We start from the raw sequence: 25989 nt of genomic DNA, 5'->3' as shown, positions 1-25989 counted from the left end.
CCACTCTGAATTTATGATAATAAAAGAAAACACAAGAAGGTAAATTATTCTCCTATTTTGAGTTTCAGGAAAGTTTGCATCTAGTTAATCTAAAATTATGTGCATATAAAGAACAGGGATTGAAACACATCTATTTCTCAACATTGCAGATTGTTTTGGGTTCAAGTCTATTAGGATACTGCTTTGGCCTAACCTGATACTTGTAGAGATGCTAAGAAACAGATTTAGCAGCATTATTTAGAGCTGAGACTCTAGGTTGAGCTCATGCACTTGGCCTGCTGCCAGTTGCTGTCTGAGCCAAAAGCCAAAGAAGAATCCCTTGAAGGCTACAAACAATTTAACGTTGTTCTTGGAAGTTATCTTCAAGAAACTAGAATGTAACAGTAGTCAATAATTGTGCCTTAAACTTCATTCTCACATGAGATCTGGGCCAAGAGACTCAGACATGTAGTGTATTAAGAGGAATCTTTGGATGAGATTTGGGTATATACAGCAAATTATTAGGCCTACAGTTTTGTAGAATTGGATGGTGCTGAAACCATCCAGGAAGTAATGTATTTTAGGAGTTGAATGAAGAAGATAATTTGATATAGGTTATGGCCCTTCAATCAGAAGAGGTTTTAAACAGTTCTAGGGGTAAAATAATTTTACCTGGAGTTTCATTAAACCTGAGATGCTTGACGAAATGAGTTATGGTGGTGAGGTAATATGGGTAGAAGTGATTATGGGAGCAAAAAAGTTCTACTGCCAACAAAACCTGAGGAAATTTTCTGAGGTTATACAACTGGGAGAGACAGGCCTACAACATGAAAGAGAATGGAGTTTCTTTAACCTCTCTGATCAAGGGCCTCTCATCAGAATTTAGGTTTTATTTTATTGTTTTTAGAAGGCAACAAGGAATTTGTAATAAGATTTGAATTTAATAAATTCCAAATTCAATTATTCTGTGTCCTGTTTTGCATGATGCCTCACTAATTAAGCCGGATTTTGTGTTTTCCTTCCTGGCAGCCATTATCTAACCAGGAACTAGCAGAATGAGGCCCCCATTGGCTCAAACATGAAACTGAAAAGGACTGGCTTTACATAATCTGTTTTATACAGTGTAAGCAGAAACCTCTCTCAAGAGGAAGGGAGTATTAGTGAACCTTTTTGTTTGTTTGTTTGTATAATGCTTAATTTGTTAAACTTAAAAAAATTTATGAAACAAATTTTTCAAACATTTAAACAATATTTTCACAATTAATAAAATTTATGAATTTTAATCAGTCTCCTAGGAATTCCACTAAGTCACAAGCCCTATACATCAAATATTTTACATGCTGCCAACACTTTAAAGGCACCACAGAACGTAATAATAAAAGTCAAATGGATTACTCTCGCATGTAAGCAATATAAAAGTGCAATATGTTTGGTCCTTTTTTCAGTATTTCTGTACTTCTTTTTTGGAAGTCCTTCAATGATTAACTAATTTCCTTTAATAGTTATAGGACTATTCAGATCATCTACTCCATCTTGGGAGAGTTATGTAGCTAGTGGGTTTTGAGGAATTGGTCCATTTCATCTAAACTGTTAAAGTTAAGTGCAGAGAGTTGTTCATAGTATTTCCTTATTCTTTAAATGTCTATGAGGTTTGTAGTGATAACCCCTCTTTCATTCCTTATACTGGTAACTTTAGTCTTCTCTTTTTCCCGTTGTCAGTCTTGCTAGACATTTATCAATTTCTTTTTTGATTTTGCAAAAAAATTTACAGCTTTTGATTTTCTCTACTATGTTTTCTGTTTTCAAATTTCATTTCTTCTCTCTATTGTCTTCCTTATGCTTATTTCTTGTTTTTCTTTTTCTAATTTCTTGAGGTGACAACTTTCTCCTTTTCTTTTCTTGATTTTTTTGGCCATGCCACATAGCTTGCGGGATCTTAGTTCCCTGACCAGGGATTGAACCCGGGCCCTGGCAGTGAAAACGCCGAGTCCTAACCACTGGACCAACAGGGAAGTCCCTCTCCTTTCCTGAGATAAGTATTTAGTGCTATAAATTTTCCCCTATGCATATGTTGTGTTTTCATCTTCATTCAGGTCAATTTTCCTTGAGATTTCCTCTTTTACCTATGGATTATTTTAAAATGCGTTCTTTAATTTCCAAGAGGTTGGAGACTTACTTGTTAACTGTTATTGATCTCCAGTTTGATTCCATTATGGTTAGATAACATACTTTGTATGATTTCAGTTCTTTTAAAATTAAGGTTTATCTTATGACCTAAGATATGGTCTATCCTGATGACTGTCCCACGCACACTTGAAAAGAATATGTATTCTGATGTTTTGGGGAGTCAGATACTGTTGGTGGGTAGTCGTTCAGCACTCTATACCCTTGCTGAGTTTTTCTTTAGTGGTTCTATGAATTACTGAGAGGGGTGTTCAAGACTTCAACTATAATTATAGATTTGTCAATTTCTCTTTTCAGTTCTGTTGGACTTTGCTTCTAGCATTTTGAATCTCTTAATGCATATACATTTAAGATGCATATAAGATTTAAGATGCATAAAAAATTTAACATTTTTATGCCTTCTTAGTGAATAGATGCTTTTCACACCTGTTGCGGTGGAGGAGGAGCATGATTTTTCTTAATGGTTTTCACTAAAATAACTATTAGTATAAATGGGTCAGGAAACACAAGTGAATTTTCCTCCTAGGCTTCTTCATGGACTTGCATTCTATAAAACTGTTTCATATTTATGGACAAGAAAAGCCAAGATTTCATTCCTTCTACTTTTTAAAACCACATAACCGTATTTAAGGCAGTGGGTCTCAACAAGTTTTGATTGTGACCCTCTTAGGCCAGTAGGCCCTGTGGTCCATTTGTCCCTACTTTCCAATGGAAAATTAACTAGGTGATACCAATAGAATATGACTGTAAGTACTGTAGGGTATGGATAAGTCACAGTATCATTTTTAGAATATCTGGGTAATGTGAATTACAACATGCTAGAAGGTAAAGCAAGCAACCTAAAGCAAACTAAGGTCAATAGTCTAATGATAGTTTATAATTAAACAAAGCAACTGAAAACTATAGGTAACTTAAAAAAATCCTGATGATGTACCAATATAGCATTCCTCCTGAAAACTGTGGGAACCAGAACCATCTACACTTGGGCTTGTGCAATAAGAGCACCACTGTACTGTTGGTTGCATGGATACTAGGCATCTTGGAAAAATAGTGAATTAGAATATTGAGTAAACTCTACTAATGCATGATTTTATGATTATTCAATTTATAACCTTTTAAAATCATTTAGTAGGTTACTAATAAGCAATATCTAGTCACAAGTGAAAATTAAAGTCTGTGAAATTACGTGTTATTTGCCCATAAGAATCAAAGGAAGGACTGTCATTTCTGCATAAAGCCTCAGTCACCAGGAGCCGTTTGCTAAGGACAGCCCAATAGTTTGAGAATCACCACTCTAGTGAAGTGCTCCAGTGGGAAACACGTGTCACAGTCCAGGCTGTTCCCATGTAGGCTTTGCCAGTGCTACTACGAATTTGGCATTAACACTCTAGAAATTGTGAAGTCATCCACAGGAACCAGAGAATACATATGATATAAATACAGTAATATTTAGAATGGATATCTGCATGCACCCCAGTGAGGAGAAACATCATGTCACACTGTACCATGGCTGTCATCTAGGTGAGTAAAGTCAAAGCGTGGAGAAAGTGGTTATTTTTTTTTTTTTTTTTTTTTTTTTTTTTTGTAGCTAGTACTTGTATTTATGTACATACTGGTATCATTTAAACCATTATTATCACTGCTGAAAGTGGTTATTATAAACAATTGTTAGCTCAGAGATGGTTATCTAGCCACTGAAACTAACTGCCCTCTTATTTTAGCTACATTGATCCTGAAACAATGCAGCTAAGACAGGCCTATATTAGACAAACCAATCTTTATAACTGTAGATAAATTTAATTATAAATGTTTATAGGCTGCCAATATAGCATATTTTTCATCTTTGTGATAATAATAGCTCTGGCTTCTCTAATAGATGGTAAAATCCTTATGAGCAGACATGACTTTACATGACTTTATTCATCTAAAAATGTGAGTTTTGGAGTCAGACTGCTTGTACTCATATTTCAAGTCTGCTACTTTCTGGCTGTATGACCATGAGCAAGGTAAACTCTGTGTTTCAGTTCTTCAAAATAGATATAATAATAGTAGCAACCTCAGAAGGTCAATTTGAAGGTTCAATGAGATAACGTATGTAAGTTCTTAGCATAGGAACTTAGTAAGCAATAGGTAAATGTTAGCTATTATTAGTAGTAGCAGTGGTAATATTATTATTATTTATATATATTCCACAGCATTTATTGGGCCTTAAAGATAGTTGGCACTACTAGAATTGCTGTTGAGTTTCTGCTAAATTATGTTATTTTTTTGAGGGGCAATTTGAAACACTTGGGATAAATGATAAATACTTCTATATATTTAATTTTTTAAATAAACAAACAAAAGACTTTGAGATTTAAATATTTCACAAAGAAAAGTATTTTCCCTTTCTCATTATTGTGTGTAGGCAGAGAAAAAGTCTAAACATGAGTAAGTGGGGTAAGATGGTAATGGGAGTAAATATTAAATCAAGAAATCTTCCATTTACATGAAATAACAGCATAGAATTGAACAAGTTTACTGCTGATGGTAGTCTTGCCCATCTGGTGTATGAGAGAGAAACTCTGCCAATGTTCAAATCCCAGCTCCACCACTTAACTACTTATTGTTAGTGCCTCAGCTTCCTAATCTGTAAAATGGGGATAATACCAGCACCTTTCCTTATAGGTTTTTTTACGAGGATTAAGTGAGTTAAAATTTGCAAATTACTTACAATACTGTCTGTTTCATAATGTTTATTTACTTGTTAAATTTTTAAAAATAAGATGTCTTTTAACAGCTCTCCACCTCCTTCCTCCAGAAGCTCCACCAAAAATCCTTTCACAATTTGATGGAAATGGCTAAGAGTACTTATCAGAAGTGAAATAGTAACTGAGTGTTTGCAGTTATATCCTAAATAACTAAGACAAGCCAATGTTGGAATGTTATGAAACAAATCATCCAGATTTTTTAACACCTACTCAAAATCTGTTTTACATAAGCCACCTAAAATCACATTATTCAGTTTATGAAAGTGTACCTGCATGTTGCCTAGATCCATTACCAAATTTTACTTTTCTGGCTTCTCAGCATGTAGATTTAAAATAAATTATTATTTTGTCTATGGATTTAGTTCAGCAGCTTTAATGTGAGAGCAAGGTGTCATATGTATATCATATTAAGCAAAAAAAAAAGTCCTGATTCTAATCGTCTCTTATCTAAAGGTTTTCATCACTACATTTGGATTTCTCACACACATACACACACACACACACACACACACACACACACACACACACACACACACACACACACACACACACCAGACACTGCTGTCTGCCTTTGCTTCATGTGCTCTCAGGTCAGACGAGGGTTTTGGCAGCTAACAACTCCATTTTCAGACAGAGAATCAGTGAGTAGGTAAAATAAAGTTATACTCTTTTGAAAAATACCGTCACCTGCTTGGCTGATAGGCATACTGCGACCTCCATAACGAGAGGGCAGTGATAGGAAGAGAGCAAGAACTAGCTGGAGTGGAGGAGATGAGGCCAGGCTGAGGGGGAGCTAATTCTGTTGCCCTGGTGGCACCTGTGGAGCAGAGAAGTCTTGTAAATCACACTGATTAAAGGTACAAACTGGGACCTGCTTTGAGAGGGAGCCCGACACGGTGAGTGTAAATTACTAGGTGATTCCAATACTCTCTTAAATGGGTGGGTGGTCAGAGTTAGGCTCCACATGGTCTGTCGTCTGTATCAGTAAACCAGCCAAACCCTCGTTGGAGGAGGCGCCAGTAAGGGCAGAGTTCCCATCTTTGGAGTGAAATGGAAACCTAATCGATAAAACAAAGTAGAATTTAGTCATGTGGACTAGACAAACATGATAGAAGACATTCAGAGCCCTATGCCTCTCCCCAGGCACATGGGACACTGAGCCTATGGTAATAGGTTCCTGGTGGTTCCCACTCTGAACACACCCCAACTGAAGGTCGGCTTGTACTGGGCAGGGCTGGTCATGGAGGTGGCTCTTGTTTTTGCAGGCTGAGGACATCAGCTGAGAGATACTGAGAAAGGCATTGAAGTTCCTGTCACATTCACTCACTCATTCATTCATTTATTCATCACATTTTTATTGAGCACTTGTAAGGTACTAGACTTAGACTAGGTACTAAAATATAGTGCTGAACAAAATGGAGAAACTATCCTTTCCTGTCATGGACACGGACATGCCCTCCCTACCATATATAGTGAAGAAAGATACTAAGCAGATAATCACACAAATAAATACGTAATTATGAATCATAAGAAAGTTTTCAAAGAAAATATACAGGGTGCTAAGAGACTATAATAGGAGAAACTGATTTAGTTTAGGGTGTAGTGGTCAGGGAAAGTCTCTCTGCAAATTCAGGTTTAGCTAGGAGTCAGCCAGGGGGAAAGATGGGGTAGAAGCATTCTCAATAGAGGGAGGGACATGTCAAAAAGGAAAGAGGTGGCAAAGACTGGTGATAATTAGGGTAGTTAGAGCATAGTGAATGATTTCTTTTCAAATAAGTTTAAGAAAAATATATAAATTGGAATAACAAATATATGGAATTAATAAAAAATAAAATTATGTATTTTACAATACCATAAACTTCTAAATCTTCTTTATTATTATATAAACATTTCTGCTATAATTGCTAAGAGGAATGAGTCATGCTGAAGTCAAACTGTATTTGCCTGGCTTTGTGTATTATTAGGCTGCTTTTCAGAATAGACTAACGGGGATTATAATCTAGGAGCTTAAAAAGGAACACCCTGCACACACACACACACACACACACACACACCTTTAGTAAATTGTTTAAGGGTATTTAATGCTGATATGATCCTGCTATTCAATTCAACTAAATTTTCTCCAAATTTCAACACAGACCACATGGAGCTAGTATTATAGCAGAGATAGCAGCCTTACGAAACTCATTATTCCATCTTTATAATCCTCTTCCACTTAAGTCCTATTTCATTAAAAATAGTTGTGCTATCCAAAAGAATAATTGGTAAGAATGAAGATTAATGGTTCATCATGAAGGTGACTGGATTACATATTGATACCGATCTTGTGTTTTTAAAAAAATTAACATAAGTAAACATCTTTTTATTTTAAATAAGTACATATATACAGATTAAAAAATAAAACAAAAATTCCTGTGAAATATAAAAAGCAATCATTTAAATATATTTTATTTTGCCTCCCAGGTCCAGGCATTTTTAACTATAGTACCCTGTAGTCTCAGTAATATATCATGCTGAATAACTACTTGTGTTTTATAACAGCAGTAGCTCTGTATGTTTTTCTGAACTTAATAAAAAAATAGTAATATAGAGCAAAAGAGAAACCTGGGTAGAAATCAATCCACCTACGAGAAATGTTATTAAAGTCAACATATGAGCGCACACGTTTCTTCAAGTGAACTTTTTCAAAATTCACTCATTTAGTTATTAAAGCACGAATTCATTTGTGTATGCAATGCCTACCATGCACGGAGGACCAGGGCAGAGTGTGGAAAGATCCCTGCAGTAGGCGGTTTGGGTTCTAGTTCTTACTCTTACACTTTTTTGCAACACAGCTTTGGGTAGATCACTTTTTTGAGTTTTGAGTTTTGTCATTTGCAAACACAGTTGTTTTGAGGTTTAAAAGACGTAACAAATGTGGAAACTCCCTTGATAACTGTAAAAGTACTAAATAAATGCAAGTAAAGTCCTCTAAGGAACTTAAGAGTCTAATAAAAAACTCACCAATGAATGTTCTTTCTTTTTGAACACTGGTTATAGACATTGAACATACACTTTGGGGCTAACAATTATTTAGCTTCTTTTAAACCAGAGAATAGTTAGAAAATGTCCAGCTTTTCACTTTGAAATTAGTGGGTTAGTGTTACATGGGAGGACCTCCTCCATGATTAACAATATTCCTTACCCTGTGCTGTCTCTCTGTTAAAAATTAGTTGGGATAAATATCATGTATCTGGGAAATCCCTGTTACAGACTCAGGATATAGAATAAAAATAGGAGGCAAAAGTAGGCTCTGCTTTCTTTCTTGGAATAAACTTCTAGAAGTGAAGTTACTAGACCAGGTTCTTTGCACACTTAACTAAATAATGCCTTTCAGAAAGGTGGTAACAATTTATAGACAATACTAGACAATACTCACAATATTCCTGATTAGCAGTTTTACCTTTTACTATCTTCCATAATTTAATTACTCAAAATCCACAAGACTCAGCTATTTTCCTTCCTCACACAGTATATTCCTGTCTGGACGTGCACGACAGGATGGCACAGGCTGAGTGTTTAAATGAGCCTTCAGTGGCTTATCGCTCCTCTTACGACAAATCCAAACAGTTGAATAGTTTACACGCTCTGGGTGAAGTGGCCTCTTCTTTCCTCTCTAGCTTCGTCTCTCACTACCAACTTCTCTCTTGAATAGGCCAGCTGTCTCTTATGTTTAGATCTTTGTTCAGGCTATTACTTTTGACTAGAACACCAGCTTCTCAGTGTGAAGATAGCATTTCTGACTAGTGATAGCAAAAGTGGCCCCCCGCCATACAGCTATGAGTATTGATTTCAGAATGACTGCAAATGTCTATGGAAAAAATAATAACCTGATTTGCCACTTATTCAAAGTAGCAGGTTTTGATATGGGCATTATTCTCTTGGAGACGAAGAGGCTGGTGGTATGGTAACTGGGGACAGGAGAGGATAGAGAACGAGCACCCAAGAGTGCTAACTGCACTCCTATGTCAACCCAAATATGAAAACATATTTCTTCATTTTCATTTTATGAGAGACCTAGCGAATAAGTAGTTAGATGATTTAAAAGATATACTCAGGAAAGCAACTCAACTATGAGTTGTTAAAATCTTTCACATCTTGTATATCTAGATGGTCTGTCTTCCACAGCGGTGACAGATTAAATCTTTTGATGCTGTGTACACTAAGCACAACTGTTCAACTCACTTAAAAGCCTGTAGTCCATGTTTTTCAAGGGCTTCTAATGAGAAGCACAACAAACTCCCTTTTAACCAAAATGTCATAAAATGGGTTGACTTTGTGATTTGAATGTTTTGGCTAACAAGATTCTCAGCCTCCACAACGCCATTGTCCTAGTTTCTCGTCATCCACCTGGCCTTAATGGCCCTGCCTTTGGCCTCACATCTCTTGATTGATGCTCTGCACCAGAGAGATCCTATAGGCCAATCTCATCATGCAAGTCCCCAGGTCAAAATTCTTCAGTAGCTCTTTATTACTACAGGAAAGAGCCTAAGTACTTTATCATAAAATTCCTGATCTAAGCCCCACCTGCTTCTCTAGGGTCCCATCTACTGCCCCTTCTCACATGCTTTCCTTCAACTTTTAATGAACCAGTAATTTTGAGCCACATGAAGTCCGTGGAACATGCCATATTCGCACACATTTGTAGCACACTTTCATACGCCTTCCCACAAAAATACTGCTTTTCACTCTTCACCCAAATGCTCCCCATTCTGAAGTCTCTTCTCACTTCCCAAGAAGGCAAAGGCCGTTCTCCTACACTTCTTGCACCCACCCATTACAAACTGTATTGGGACTCTCGGTGTGTCTTTCTTTCCATATTACGGTGTGCTATGTCTTCTCATTTTTACTTCGAGAACCATGCTCCAAGTCTAGTGCATAGTAGATGTTCATTTTTAAATGAAATCATAAATATATTAAAAATCTTATCTTTAATGTTGAACTTTACAGCTATTCATTTACTGTGTATTATCACGCTAATGATTAATCAGCTAATTATTAGTCTCCATAAATTCTGTGCATATTAAGTTATTTCATTAAAAATATAACCTGCTACAACACATGAACTCATTGAACATATGAACTGAAGAGCAAAGCAATAAGCCATCATTTCTTTTCAACGTTTTTTTCAGGGCATAACATCTAAATTTAGGATCTTTTGTGAAAATCTGACAAGAGGATAAAAATAAATAATCTGGAATTTACCAAAAAGAGTCTGTCAATGAAAGTATTATCATAGAGTCTTTGAAATTTTACTTACATGGTATAGTGTGGCCTCCGGCACAGGTGTGCCCATGATATCTTGTCTCAGTGCATCCATTTGCAAACTAGGTAGCAATGAATAGTGAGTCGGGCTACTACTCTTATCACCCTTCTTTTTAGACTTCTTCCCTGTGTCTTTTTTGCTGTTTCTCTGAAACATGTATTCTTCTTGAGCAATTTTTTCATTGCTCATATATCGGAGTAGAGAGTTTTCTATATAAAAGAAGATAAATAGACCAATGTAAATACGCAAATATTCCAAAGTTCCTATTCTTCCTTAATTGTACTATGAGATTTTGTTTCAGAAATGTAACTTGACTTCATTTATGAAATACCTTTGTAGTGAAAATATAGAGGATCTTAATTATTTGGGATCATAGGGAAACAGGAAATAGATAGCCTATAGCTTATTTCTCCAAGTTTTAGGTCTGAACAAACTATATCAGAATCACCTGCGGAAGTTGAATCAGACGTTCTGGGTGTGTGGCTCATAAAATGTTTAACAAGCTCCCCCAGGGAGATTCTGCAAAAATTTGATGACAAACACTGACGTATGGCAGGCTAGGGAGCATCCTTGGAGAAGTTAAAACCCACACTATGGACCAACAGTGAGGAAACTTAGTTCATAAAACCTATGCTTAAATTGATAGCCAGAACTATCAATTGTAACTATTAGTACAATGCTTCATAAGGCCTTTTTCCCCCAAGATGTCACTATCATATCAACTCCCAAAAGAGTGACTCAGAGAAGGCATAGAAGTGTTTCCCTTTTTATATTTTTCTTGGTTAATTCTATAAAACAAATGAGGTTAGAAACTGAAGTTTGGAAGACGGAATGAATACATAGATGTAAAGGAATCTGTCAATGATCCTATATTTACCAACACTTTCAGAAATTCTCGCTCCATGAAACAAGTGTTAAGAAGTCTAATGAAGCAGATAGTCATGCTCACTTATCCCTGTGTAGTCTGTGGACCTGTGTATTAATGAAATAAATGCTGCACACTGGCTAGAAATAACAGGCAAGTGGGTTAAACATGTTATAAAGGAAGCTTAGTGACTTTAGGTTCTATGAAAAGTTTTTTGCTTTGTTTTGAATAATTTTATTTTTCATCTATAACCTTAGGGATCTCATTTCAGAAAATGCAAGTAGCAGCATGACCCACTGGGCCCACCATATCCACACTTGGTCGAATCCCATTTAGTAGCAAAACTTCCAGTTGCTCTCTTTACTGCTCACCTCAACGGCAGGATAAGTGAACATAAAAACTTACTTTTGGTAGATACTTCAAGTGTAGCCCACCCCCAAGTAAGAAGATAACCCTGAACAGCAAACAGAAGAGAAAAAAAAAGCAAAGCAGTTTTTTTTCCATTTCTATATGGTTTTCATTAGAGTCACTGGCCCAGTTTCTATTAGTTTTTACCCATGTGCTTCAAAGCTCAATTTAACGTTGTATTAATACAAAAGTAGTGAGGTTGGCATTGCGGACCAATGGGGACTGATCACAAACTCTTTCTATTTGTTGAACTTAATTCTTTTATGCAGTTTCACACTTCTGACCTTGTTTTCCAAGTACTAACTTTCAAATAACACTCAGATATTAATTTTTTACATTGTACTTATCTACCCTGAATCCCTTAGGAGGCATTCAGAGAAGATATCTACTTAATAACAGATCAAGATAGTTAAAGGTTAGTCTGAGTTGGTTTGGGTGTATCATAAAGTCAATGAGAGAATGAATAGTTTTCCACTGAAGCCACAACATCCTATTTAAAAAACATTTAAATTTGCTTTTTGTTTCAACAACCCAGCCTACACTGAAATTCTAGAACACTTACCTCTTCTACTATCTCTCTTCATCTTATTTGGATCTTCATAGTCCCCCACCCAATTATATTCCACTGGCATAGATATAGGTCGTAGCTTGCCTAAACACAGAGAACAAAATTCACATCACATTGTTTTTCTTCCCCACGTCCGCTCAAACTTAAACGGACTTTTAGCTACAGTCTGCAAAACACACTCACTCATATGCAACATTATGGTTGGCATTTGTGAAGGTGAAAAATATGTGTGTTTTGAGCCAGAAGGTGAAACTGCCTGTGGTAATTGGCCAGGTGATAATGCAAACTTAAGGCGCTTTTTATAAATAATAAAGAACAGCCTAGGTTTGCTCTCTTAGGAGCCCCAGGCTTTAAGAATGTGGCCCTTTACAAAGAGGATCATCATTTTAGTGACTTCATTTTCAATAACTGGATCTGTCTTATTCCCCAATGCCCAAGTGTCTTTATCTTGATAGCCAATCTCCAGGATAGTAGCTCCTTGGGTTTAACCTGCCTGCCAGAACATTAACCCATCATTTCATGTTGGAACACCACAATACTAACTTCCCATCTTCACTGCCTCCTAACTCCTATCTGCTTTCTGGATACCACTATTCTTCAGCAATACGGCTATACTCTCTTTTATGGCCTAAAGCTGGGTCTGCCCCAAGCATCTCTTGCTATTGTGAACTCTAGTTTCTAGTTCCAAGTAATCACTGTTTTGGCCCGTCCCATTTCCCTCTGGGTCTGTGTTCTTACTAAAAAGCATCTTTATTTTACTTTAGCAAGCAGAACTCATGGCACAGACTTTAAGGATAGCTTTTCGGTGAGGCTGCAGTGTATTATTTCTGATCAACTTGAAATTCTTGAAGCACAAAACAGCCAAAAGAAAATCATACTGAAGTTTAAAAAGGATACCCAGCACAAAGTCTGGCATATAAATTTACTAACCAACATTACAGTTGGCCTTTGTGAAGGTTCATAAATTCTGAATGAATGAAAATTAAAGACTCATGTGGGACTGGGTCATAATAATAATGATGATTATGATGATCATGATAATAGTACTAACATGTATATATCATTTACCATATGCCACATATTGTCTAAGGGTTTTATAAGTATTAAATTGTTTAATTATCAAAATTATGAGAAATACACTATTACCCTCATTCTACCAGATGAAGAGCCTGGGACAGGTTATGTAATTTACCCAAGGACACACAGTAGGTAAGTGTGTAGTACCAGGGTTCAAACCCAGGCACTCAAACACTACTTCTGTAGTAATTTTTGGTGACTTCAATATTCACCCTCCAATATTTTGGCCTCTCAGTTTCTTGAGGTTCTCTCCTCCACCCATTCTTGTGGTCATATGCTTAATCTTGTCACCTGCAAAGGCTCTAATTCTTCCCAGTACCCCAATTTCCTACCACCTTCTGTATTTTTAGCACATCCTCTACAGCACTCCAACAATTCTTCCTCCTTTAATCTACCAATCTTCCCACCTTTCAACACTTCCTGGTCACTGTATGTCCTCTTCACTTCGCTCCTTGCCCAGATACATTTCACAATCAAATTGCTATGAACACTCCATGGAGTTAAAAAATCCATCAAGATACTTCTTTCTCATTATGTTCTTAAGGAAAATGTGCCAATCTTATGGCATTTTATTATGTATGCTGATACAGCTTACTTAGTATATTTTCCTAAGCTCTTTGAAAGTCTGAGGATGAACTAGACATGATAAAATTATTATTATTATTGTTATTATTTTTTTTTTTTGCAGTACGTGGGCCTCTCACTGTTGTGGCCTCTCCCGTTGCGGAGCACAGGCTCCGGACGTGCAGGATGAGTGGCCATGGCTCACGGGCCTAGCCACTCCGTGGCATGTGGGATCTTCCCGGACCAGGGCACGAACCCGTGTCCCCTGCATCGGCAGGCAGACTCTCAACCACTGCGCCACCAGGGAAGCCCTAGACATGAAAAAATTATTAATGAGCCCCCCAACGAAGTATTTATTTAATGGCTTCCTTTCAAGGTGTGCAAACAACTTTATAAATGATCATCTCAGTTTCCAAATGTTCATGGGGTAGATTTCTGCAATTTTACAGAGGGAATTTGGGTAAGCTGATGCACGTCAATATATTCTGCCCATCCAGGGTGGCATAAAGGTTTTAGGAAAGGTCTCATTTTGTCATGTCTATTCAACTGCTTTCCAAAATCAGTCCTCCAGCTTTTCAATGTTATGAGTGCTATATTTTCAAAGTTCTTACAACTCATTTCTTTAGAATCTGGTTTTAAGGATAAACTCCATCTCAGCATGGGCACTGAAACTGAAATAGTTAACAGCTCTAACACTGTTTCTACATGTCACTAAGAAAATCTCTTGAAAAGTGAAAAATCCAACAAATAAGCGTTGTTTTAACTTTCTCTCGCTAAGAAAGAAAATAGTCTGATAGTTTTTGAAGAATTGATTGGTTGTTTGGAGTCAAATAAATGTGCACAAAAACAAGAAGAAACTTCTCACATAGAATACAAAATATATAATTGTATTCGTTGTATTTTACATCATATTCTCTGAGATTTTCATGGAACTAAGCCATGAAAGAATGTAATTAAGCCTTTGCTATGTCTGGTTATATCATTCATCATAGGAAAAAAATTTGCAGAAGGTTTAAACACTGACTTTTTATGGAGTGATTTTTTTTAAACAGAAGTATACTGTATATTGCTGATACAAAATTGAGGAAAATATATTGAACCAGACAAAAAACTGAGATAAAAAGTCTTAATTAAAATTTACTTTTATAGGGACATCAAGTTTTTGCTTTTACTAGTTAATAAAGCTGTGAATTTTAGCAATGCAAATCAAAATAAGTACTTTTAAAAGTAAAGTGTATTATTTGTTTAGTTATAACAAATAATGTTGCTTATAAACAATGCTTTTATAAATTTTTTATTGTGCTAAAGTATTGAAATAGATTTAGTAAACAACAGTCTTTGGCAAATTAAAAAACAGACAATGGCTTAAATTATTTCTAATTTTAAATATATAGATCTTTGACTGCAGCTTGGAAATGCTTGCCACTGTGTATTTATAGCAGTGTTTTAATTTCATAACAGCAAAGTTCAAATGGAAAAAAATCTTTATGGTTTGATGCTATAGTGATGCTAAGAAAAAGAGTTCTACATGCATTATTGCTAGATTTAAATCAAATGTACACTATTATTAATACAGGCAAAGTATTTTTATGCTCGTATGACCTTTTAAGGCTTATTAAACACATCTGACTCATTCCGACGTAACTGTGCATAAATTAGTAATAAATCTCTGAAAAATAATTTGGAAAATTGAAAGGTATCTCTTTATGTAATAACGCTATTTACTAATTCATAATGAAAATTAATAATAGTCAAGAATATAGTAAAAACATGAAGATAAAAGCCCATTTAAAAATTTTGCTGACTACTTCCTCTTACAGAAATTTTTTATTCCTCTAAGCATGAAACATTTATTAATTATAGAGTTCATTTGACACATCATCATAAACCTTGTGATAAATCTGTGCTAGTATCTCATAGTTAAATTATTATTCTGTTACTTGGCTTTTCATATCTGTTGCACATCTGGAGCATTCTAACTGAGATCTCTATAGAGGCAGGAATTGTGCACTGTATTTCTTATTGTAGTCTAATAAATGTTCAAGAAGTCAAAGATAAATACTTTTGGATTTTGTTTGAATTTTATTCTGAAATTAATGGCAAGTAGCTTTTTAAAAATAATGAACTATATTTAGCTGCAATTAAACACAAACAGAACCTTAAATATAATTTAAAGAATATTTAGCACAGGGAACTAAAATTCAATATCTTGTAATAATCTATAATGGAAAAGAATTCAAAAAAGAATCTATACATATCTATACGTATATATGTATATATATGTATATATATATATATATATATATATACACACACAACTGAATCACTTTGCTGTACACTTGAAACTAACACAACATTGTACATTAACTATACTTCAATATAAAAATGGTTAAAAAATAAAATAAAGATATATTAAATCTAAAAAGAAAAAGCAGATAGGAGTTTTAGAAAGTCCAGGAACAAGCCAAACTAAACAGCATATTATAAGGGACGTATATAAATTGATAAAAACTATTCTAAAAAAGCAAAGAAACAATAAATAGATAATTCAGGAGAGTAGTGATATTAATGAGATAGGGTCCGACAGGGATCCACTGTTGGAAGCAAAGACAATGGTTAATATTCCAATTATTGGCAGGTTGCCAGAAGAACCAACCATGTGATTAGAGGGTTGGAACTTTCAGTCCTATTCCCCACCCTCCCACAACCTCCAGAGATGGGAGGGGGCTGGAGATTGAGTTTAATCACCAAGGACCAATTATTTAATCAATTGTGCCTATGCAATGAAGCCTCCATAAAAACCAAAAAAGGACAGGGTTTGGAGAGCTTCCAGGCTGCTGAACAGGTGGAGATGCTAGGAGAGTGGCGCACCTAGGGAGGGCATGGAAGCTCCAAGCCCTTGCCCCATGCCTTGCCCTATACATCTCTCCCATCTGGCTGTTCCTGAGTTATATCCTTTTATAATAAACTGGTAATCTACTAAGAAAAAAAAAAGAATACTGATGTGATGGAATGCCTTATAATGATCTAACACTCTGTTTTAATATGAAATTGCTATGTTTTAATACTAGTGTACAGAATTGCTTGAAAACAAACCAACTTTTTCCTTAGACAGTAAAGCATTTTCAATGCTATTACAAATGCTACAGTGCTCTTTGGCAGAGTTAATTGCTCACTCTCTTGGGCTCCCTTAGCTCTTCCCTAGTGCCTTTTGTATATATGATCCTTAATTATATTGTATTGTATCTGTCTGTTTATGGGTTTCTCTACTTCTTGGCAGGAACTTACATATCTTTGTTATGGAAGTTCCTGGCAAAGATTCTGACCCAGAGCAAGTATTCATTAAATTTCTTTTGAATGCTTGAATGAAAGGATGCTAGACATTAGGGAGATCCCAAATTACTGGACTGTTCACTGGATTCTACTCCCTCTTTCTTACTCAAGGGCATCTCTTGAGCAATTCTACCTTACTTGCTCCTGTAGCATCAATTTTTCCCTTTCGACCCAATGATTCCCACTAGCATACAAACATGCTGTAATTTCTCTAACCTTAAAAAAAAAACCCTTCTTCGACAATAAACAGTCACCCCGCTACCACTTTATTTCTCTGGTCCCCTTTAGAGAAAGACTCCTAAAGTCTCACTTCTATTCTCACTCTCCAATTTCTCTCCTCCTCTTTTTCTTCCTAGCTTTACTGAGGTATGATTGACAAACTCAAATGTTATGCATTAAGGCTGTACAGCATAACTTTTTAAGGTTTGCAATGTGATTATACACACACACACACACACACACACAGACACACACACACACACACTGTGAAATGATTACCACAATCAAGTTACCACGTCCTTCACCTCATATAGTTACCATCTGCGTGTGTGTGTGTGGTGAGAACACTTAAGATCTACTCTCTTAGCAAAATTCAAGTATACAATGGAAAACATTAGAGTGGTTCCTCGAAAAATTAAATATAGAACTTCCATAGGATCCAGCAACCCTACTTCTGGGTATATATCCAAAGGAAATGAAATCAGTCTGTCTAAGAGATATCTGCACTCTCATGTTCATTGTAACATTGTTCACAATAGTTAAGATATGGAAACAATACAAGTGTCCATCAGTAGATGAATAAATAAAGAAAATGTGGTATATGTATACAATGGAATATTACTCTGCCATAAAAGAAGGAAAGCTTGCCATCTGTGATGATATTGATGAAATTGAAGGACATTATGCTTAGTGAAATAAGCCAGACACAAAAAGACAAATACTGTATGATCTCACTTATATGTGGAATTTCCTCCTCTCTCTTGAACCTTCTCCAATTAAGCTCTTGCCCCCTGAACTCCACTAAAACTACTACTGTCAGGGTCACTAGTGCTTCCATGTTGCTAAATCCAATAGACAATTCTCAGAACCCTTGACTTTTCTGATCTGTCTGCAACATTTGACACAGAGGATTATTCCCTTCTTGAAACACTTTTTTTACCTGGCACCCAGGATTCTGTCTTCCTCTGGTTTTTGTCTCCTCTTCTCTTCCTAAACTCACATGCATCCTTCAGAGCTAAGCAAAAATGTCATTTCCTCAGGGATACTCTCCTTGACCTTGTTCTAGGTTGGGTTCCTCTATGTTTGTTTTTATTTTCTTTTGTAGCTTTTTTAAAATAGCATGCCAGTTATAGTCAAATAAGTATTTATTAAATTAGTTGCTTCAATTCTGTCCCTATTCTAGAATGTAAATTTCACAAAGGAACAAAAATTTCTCTGTCTACCTGTGGTATTCCCAGCACTTAGCACAGTGCCTTAAACATAGTAACAGTTCAATATTTGTTAACTGATGACTTGCTAAGAAAGTAAACAGGGGACCTTCCTCATACATTGGACTAAAAAGGTCCAAGCTACACGGTTAGTTTCTATTTTCAAAGTTTCCTTCCCCTTCCTTCCTGTCAACTTTCCATTCCCCTCCTTTTCACTTTCCCTCCCTCACTTCCTTCTAAGGAACCTGACCAACCACTTTCATTATTCTAACAAATTGAGCCTAACAGAGCTGTTTGGTAATCAAGCCAGAACTAGAAGTCCTGCCTCCTGATTTCTTATCTAGAAACATTCCCATATTAAGCTACCCATGATGTATGCTGAAATACTACTGAATTGCTGCCTTTTTCAATTGTATCCCTCCCCTACCTTTTAAAAACTCTGTCCCCAACATGCTAAAATCATTAAGTTTCAGGGTGATATACAGCATCTGAGAAGTAATCTTCTCAGTTACTGTTGTCAAAGAGTTGAAAAAAAAGACTGCAGAGAGATTTCTCCTTACGTCTGATATATCCTTTAATGCTCACAAAAGAAGCTTTCTCTAGAGGCTAAGGAGAAAAAATATATACATACACACATATACACATCTGTTCTGAATATTTTAGCCAATATTTTGATGAAAATGAGTGTATTAAGGAATGTTAAGCTATAAGCATGCCACATACACCCATCAAACTCCCCACATACCAGACAGAAAAATTGCTTTCAGATGGTTGACTGCATTTCTAGGAAAACATCCCGAGATTATTTAAGGTAGAGAACCACACATTTAAAGAGGAGTAAAATTGAATTAAGTGGAAAGTCAGTAATTTTTTAAGGATAAAGGCAACATATCTGGATCTAGTAAAATAAGTAAAAACTGGGCACTCTGATCCCTAGGGCCATATTTTTAAAATTTCATTTCTGGATAAAAGAGCTTGGGGAAAAAGTGGCTTGTAAACATCACAATGTGATGATTATTTAAGTACTGGATTTAATGCCTTATAATATAAATCAAATACAAACCTAATGATTATTAATTTGAAATGTCTCAGTTGCATTAATGGAGAACAAAAACAATTAAAATCTCATTTCAAAGAATAAGCTACATCTTGTTTGTGAATTTTCCTATCGCTTCCTAAAGGTGATCTAGACTTTAAATGGGGACTCACATAAAAATTGTTGAAGGAGAAAATTCTGAACTGCATCAAAAATTATAGGGAACTTTTAACACTTGATTCCAAGGCTAATTATATTTTGAATCAAATTACATTCTACCAAGAGAGCAAATGTGCCGTACACACTGGAGTTCAGAAAGGTTATTTTAGTTGAAATGCTGCCACTGTGCACAGAGACGGGGAAGGATTCACATGGTTTAAATACTGTCTAAGCGGCAAAAGAGTTCTGGGTTCTCTTTTGAAGGCTCTGGTGGGTAAAAAAACAATGAGCTCTGCTAAATACTTTTGCCCCCTGCTGTGCTCAGCAATACAATTGTGGGAAAGAAAGATGATGTGGGGTAAATAGTATTTGGTTAAAAACATCCCATTTTCAAGTTAAAAACTACAATTAAAGCAAACCATTTTTAAAGATCTTAGTAAAAGCAGTATCTTGAAAATCTTATCAACCTACAGAAGACAGTCACCCCTTCTCCTGAAAAGCGAAAAGGACAATGATTAAGACCGTCAACTGAAGACCCTCATTTGAAATAAACAAAATGATGTAATAACTTTATAATTCCTTTCACATATTTTTCTCTTTGGGATCACATTAGTCAGTGAAGTTAGAAAGAAAGGTAGAGATGAAAAACTTCACACATACCACAGTTAATTTCTTAGGATTTCACCAATAATTAGTTTTGGAGTCAGCCTCTGAATGTAGACTTTGAACTTCTATTTCAGTACTCTTTTCACTGCATTAAATTGCCTCAGTGATGAATTCAAGACCATTGCATTACACAAAAATCCAATTCATTTTTCTTCAAAAATAATTCACTGACATGTATGATTACTGCTTTTTAAAAAAGTATACTCCCAGCCAGTTTGCAACTCTTGCAAAAAGTTCTTAAAGGCTATAGGTAAAGAACTAATGGAGGATTAGAACATAAACTGTAGATGTAACTGTATTTGTTGTCCATCCCTTAACAAAGATGGAAAATAAACTGGTTTGACATGATGTGTTATTTATAAAGTGATGCTAGGTTGTCATACTTTTAAATGGCTGTATATTCTTTTAATTATTTCCTCTAATGTCTCCAGTCATTAAGATAATCAGTGTATAATTTTTAGTCATCTCTTTTAACAAGATTGGCTATAACACTTGACATTTTCTATCCCCAGGGTTCTATTTCCTTCATGATGCTAGCAAATTGTTTTGCAGTGATACCAGTAATTCTATGAGGAGCCATGCACTGATCTTTCCAGTTAATATTTATTACTTTAGTTTGGACTTCCATCACAAATAAGATTTACTCTAGAAAATGGCTTTTCTGCACAATAAAAATGAAGATGACATTCAACAAGCTGTCTGCTGGGGCAGACTTCAAGTTAAGAATAGAGGCTTTTCCAAATGCTTATCTGTTAGGTCAGCTGTTTGCAACTTAAAACAAAGAAATTTTATCATTGGTATATTGGTCTTTAAGAAGAGCTGCAACTCTATTTCAGCCTTTCCAAAATATATTCCATCAAACATTAGTTCCATTGGGAGGTTAATAAATATTTTGTGACCAAAACCAAAAAAGATGCAATGTACAAATACATGTGGGAAACAATAAGCTAACCCCAATTCAACAAGATTTTCAAAGCCTTTAGTATGCTAATGTGCATTTATTAATCTCCAAGAGGGGGATAAAATATGCAGAGCTTCCCAATCTTATTTAACCACGTAATCTCTTTCATTTACAAAGATTCTCTTTCAGAACTAGTGATCTGAAGAACATACATAGGAAAATGCTGGATTACTTAAGCCACATGGTGATCTGAAAGCAGACACTAACCACTCTATTTAAATTTCACCTTGCTACCATTTATTATATCTTTTTCCCATTGAGGGAAAGTGCATTCCGATTTCAACTAGGCACAATGAGTTCCCTCCTGTTCCAGGCAGGGGATGTCATGATTAGGTTTTCTACTATAGAGCAGGGTAAGTCATCTCAGATACTCACAACCTTATAGAGAATATGCTAAGTTTGAGTAAATGCAGGTCTATCCTTCCAGAGCAGTAAGTTCCCAGATTCTCTGAATAAAAAAAAGGCAATTGGTCCTATGTCATACAAGGGCTCTTTGATTTTCTAGTCATATACATCTGCTTCTGTATTCAATTTGTCTGCAACTGATTCTTCTTAATTTAGCTAGGGTTTCTCAACAGCAGCACTCTTGATGTTTTGGACTGGATCACTCTTTATTGTTGGGGGCTGTCCTATTCATTGTAGGATGTTTAGTAGCATCTTGGGCCTCTATTCACTAGATACCAGTAGCACCTCCACTCCAATTTATGACAACTACCAATGTCCCCAGAAATTGCCAAATGTCCCTAGGGGGCAATACTGACCCCAGTTGAGAATCTCTGAGTTGGACTGTTTCTATTCTTGGCTTTCCCATTTTGTCTTTAAGGGAAGCACTAGTATCTTTGTGTTAATTCATTTGAAGAATTTTTCTTTTCCTCTAATAGTTGCATCAGCTTTGCTGATTTGGTTTGCTAATCCTTCCTTTTTATCCACATATTAATATTCTGGAACTTTATTAAAAGTTTTTTTTTTCTTAAGCTTACTGTTTTATCTATTACCTAGTACCTTCAATTCTTTCAGGGCAATCTGATCTTGCCAGGTTTCATTTCTTTGAAAGTCTCCAACTATTTAACTTATTTCACATATTATTTTCACTATCCTTTTTTAAAAGCAACTAATCTTAAACTTTAAAAAGGTGTGGGGTTTGAACTGTTTTCAAAATTTTGATGCTGAGAGGTTATAACTAGGCCCTTCTGCCTAGCATATGAGGTAGTGATTTCAATAACAGAACTTAAAAGAAGACTTGGATCACGAAGGTTTCTAGTGTTATGAGCTATTTGATGCTCTTCCTTCTACTTTTCAAAACCAAACCAAAAGAAACAAGCAAATTCTATATTTCTTTTAATTGGTATGATTTAAATGGCTGGTTATTTATTGGGTAGGTAGAGGGACCAAACGGAGGGAATACTTCCATTCCTTTTGTTCTTTATTAAGTCCCTCCACAGGAAAGGAGGAAGTGTTAATTTGATCCATCAGCACTTCAGAATCTTTGAGACACTTTTATTTATGAGCAGCAGTAATTTATTATGCCATTTAGGCACCATTTCTTGTAAGCATGGTTTCTTTTTTTTTTTAAGTCTTTATTGAATTTGTTACAATATTGTTTCTGTTTTATGTATTTTGGCCGTGAGGCATGTGGGATCTTAGCTCCCCGATCCAGGGATCGAATCCATACCCACTGCATTGGAAGGCGAAGTCTTAACCACTGGACCACCAGGGAAGTCCCTAGGCACCATTTCTTGAGTACTTTCTATGAGGCAAGACCAGTGCTAAGTACTTGAGATATAGTATCTCATTTAATGCTCATAAAAACACTAAAAGTAGTATTGCTATCCCATTTTACAGATAAGGAAACAAAAACACAGTGAGGCTAAGGCTCAATTACAAGGTCAATCAGTTATTAAAGGCCAAGCCTTGGCACCAAATTCAGGTCTATCTGACCTCAAAACTCATGCTCTATTTCTATCAGTAAAATTATACAAATTAAAGAAGAGTGCCTTCCCTAGGTGATTACTCTAATTTTTACATTAGGAACAGACTATTTTCTATTTCTATGCCAAAATATTGCTGAACTACTTCTCCATCAGTTACATGGTCCCTTATCACCATCACCTTGATATTCAAAATTATTTTGTGAAGCTAACTAACATGCAGTCTTTATGAAGTGTATTAAATAAGTCCAAAGGAATAAGGATTCCTGTGAGTATAGTACATATCTCATATTTCTGAATTTTTGATTCACTAATTTCTATTTCTATGTTTAGTTCTGCTTTGGAAGTAGTGCGTTTTACTTGAGCACAGAAATTTCTTGTGGTTAGAATCCCATTTTCTTTTCTCTCTAGCATAGCTGATGAATGACAGCTGAACTTTTATTTGATAAGGAAGATAATTTATATGCAAAAATCACAGGAAAGGGAACAAGCTTTTATTTGGAAATAAAGAAATGCAAATGTATTACGTGTACCTTTAAGAAATGTTTGAAATAATGTTATTAATTCTAATTTAACTGCCCAAAAGATAGAATGAAGTTGTAAGACAGAGAAAGGTGATTTTGAAGTATGAAAGACCCTGGAAACTTCAGACCATATCCCTACCTCACACTGATAAAACTCAGTTCACAGTATCACTGCCCATAAGTCCTTCACCATGCTACTGTTACATCACTTCAAGCCATTTGCTATTCCTGTGGATAAAAGGGACATGGTATTTGGTTTTCTCTTGTCCCAACTACTCTGGTGGAAAATGTTCAGGTATAATATTACAGAAATTAATTTTCCTCAATGCACAGTGTGTACAAATAACATTTCTGAGGAGCACTTGTAAAATACCAACCTTGCATTCGTTCATGTGCTTTTTGTGAGGTCCTGGATTTTCAATAAATCAGAAAAGGTCTGAATTCCTTCAAACCAATACTATTCTATAATATTACTGTAAAAAATGTTTTTATCCTATTCTTATAAAATATGACCACTCACAACCACAAAGGGACTCAGCCAACTGTGTCTACCTTTTAGCAGGTTTCTATGCGCAGAAATGTGCTATGATGGAACAGCAAGGGCAAGGAGTCTGTGAACAGTGAAAAGGGAAAGCTGATGGGAAATATTACCATTCTGAAAAGCTGCCAAGCAACTGATCTCATCAAATTTGAACCTTTGCCTTTGAAGCATGAGCAGATGAGACCACATAGTTAGTGATTTAATGCTATCTTTTTTCACCCTTTTACTTTCACATTAAAGTTTCTTTTTTTTTTCTGAACTTTGTTTATTCACTCCATCTTATTCTTGAAAGACTTTTAAATGGCTCATATTATTATTTACCTGTTGAGATATTTCAGTTCTTTGTTTTTTTTCCCTCGCTTTATTGAGGTATAATTGACAAATAAAAATTGCATATATTAACATGATGATTTGATATTATATGTAAACATTGTGAAATGATTACCACGATCAAGCTATTTAACACATCTATCATCTCAAATAGTTATCCTTTTTTTGTGGTAAAAACACTCAAGATCTATTTTCTCAGCAACATTAAAGTCTCTATGTAATAATGACAACAGTGAAAAGAAATATCTAGCACATACTGGGCACTTTCTAGGCAATTTACAGTGTGTTGTCATTAAATTCTAACAGAAAGTCTATCAGGCAGATATTATCATCTTCATTCAACAAATGAGAAAACTGAGGCCTTGAGTAACATTCTTAAGGTCACACTGGACTAATTAGATGGCAGTCAGGATTACCAAGTATGGCTGATGATAAAGTCAATGCCAGCGATCACTAATCTAGGTTGCCTCACCTACTATATCTGTATTTCCAGAAATCATTCTTGTTTATTGTTTTAGGAAAGTAAAACCTATTATATGCTCTCTCATTTAAAAAGGGCATACACATTGTTGCTAACCGTACCCCTCAATTTAGCTATCTTTTCCTAAGGTGTGTTAAGGCCATGTCTATGTAAATGCATGTTTATTATAGTGTCAGGAAATACAAAACATATAGAAAAACATATTCAAACAGATCTAGTTCTGCTTGCCTAAAATCAAATGCTTGAATTTGGAAGGGGTAATGAAATTTTTGGAAATTATTTTCCTACACTTTTGCAAATTATTTTCATAATAGTTAGCTATCCAGTACCACTGGTAGAGTCAACAAATATCCATGGGTATTTAATCCCAGCTCTACCACTTACTAGTTGGGTAAGTTATGTAACCCATCTGTAAAGTGAGGATTCTATTAGTATCTACCTCACAGGGTTGTTGTGAGGATTAAATGGGTTAATGACTTTTAAATGCTTAGAAGAGTGCCTGGCATACATAAATCCCAACAGGTATTATTTACTTATTTTCTAGACTGGCCATCCACTGTCTATCCATACTGTATTTATCTTACAGCTTAGGGCAAATAACTAATTTTTTAATTCACTCTTAGCCACAAAGAGTGGGTTTATGATATAAAATGAGAACTTGGTTAATCAATACATTTTAAAGCTCACAATTAGTATATTTTCAAGTATTTTTCTTTCCATCTGTTTCTATGTCACAGTGTCTTATAACAGAGCTTCCCTAAATATTTTTGTCTTATATATCTACCATATGAATGAAACCAAAAGCACACACTAAAAACTGTATCAAGGGGCTTCCCTGGTGGCGCAGTGGTTGAGAGTCCGCCTGCCGATGCAGGGGACACGGGCTCGTGCCCCGGTCCGGGA

At 35.6% G+C, this 25989-nt stretch overlaps 1 protein-coding gene across 4 annotated transcripts in view; it reads right to left on the bottom strand.

Annotated features, from left to right (window-relative positions):
* The window catches only part of CNKSR2 (connector enhancer of kinase suppressor of Ras 2), a 258302-nt gene that overhangs the window by 73702 nt on the left and 158611 nt on the right, over positions 1-25989 (bottom strand). For 2 of the 4 annotated variants that reach the window (XM_065900458.1, XM_065900460.1), the window contains 2 exons: positions 12054-12143; positions 10213-10427 (listed from right to left, as the gene is read on the bottom strand). In XM_065900458.1, the coding sequence (XP_065756530.1) occupies positions 10213-10427; positions 12054-12143 (305 nt within the window). The remainder of the gene's footprint in view (positions 1-10212; positions 10428-12053; positions 12144-25989) is intronic. The other 2 variants (XM_065900459.1, XM_065900461.1) reach the window with 1 other exon arrangement.

This window comes from Phocoena phocoena, chromosome X (assembly GCF_963924675.1).
Source record: "Phocoena phocoena chromosome X, mPhoPho1.1, whole genome shotgun sequence".
In the NCBI taxonomy this organism is placed as follows: Eukaryota; Metazoa; Chordata; class Mammalia; order Artiodactyla; family Phocoenidae; genus Phocoena; species Phocoena phocoena.
Note: the sequence above shows the minus strand (reverse complement) of the source record. Positions and strands in the feature narration are given on the sequence as shown.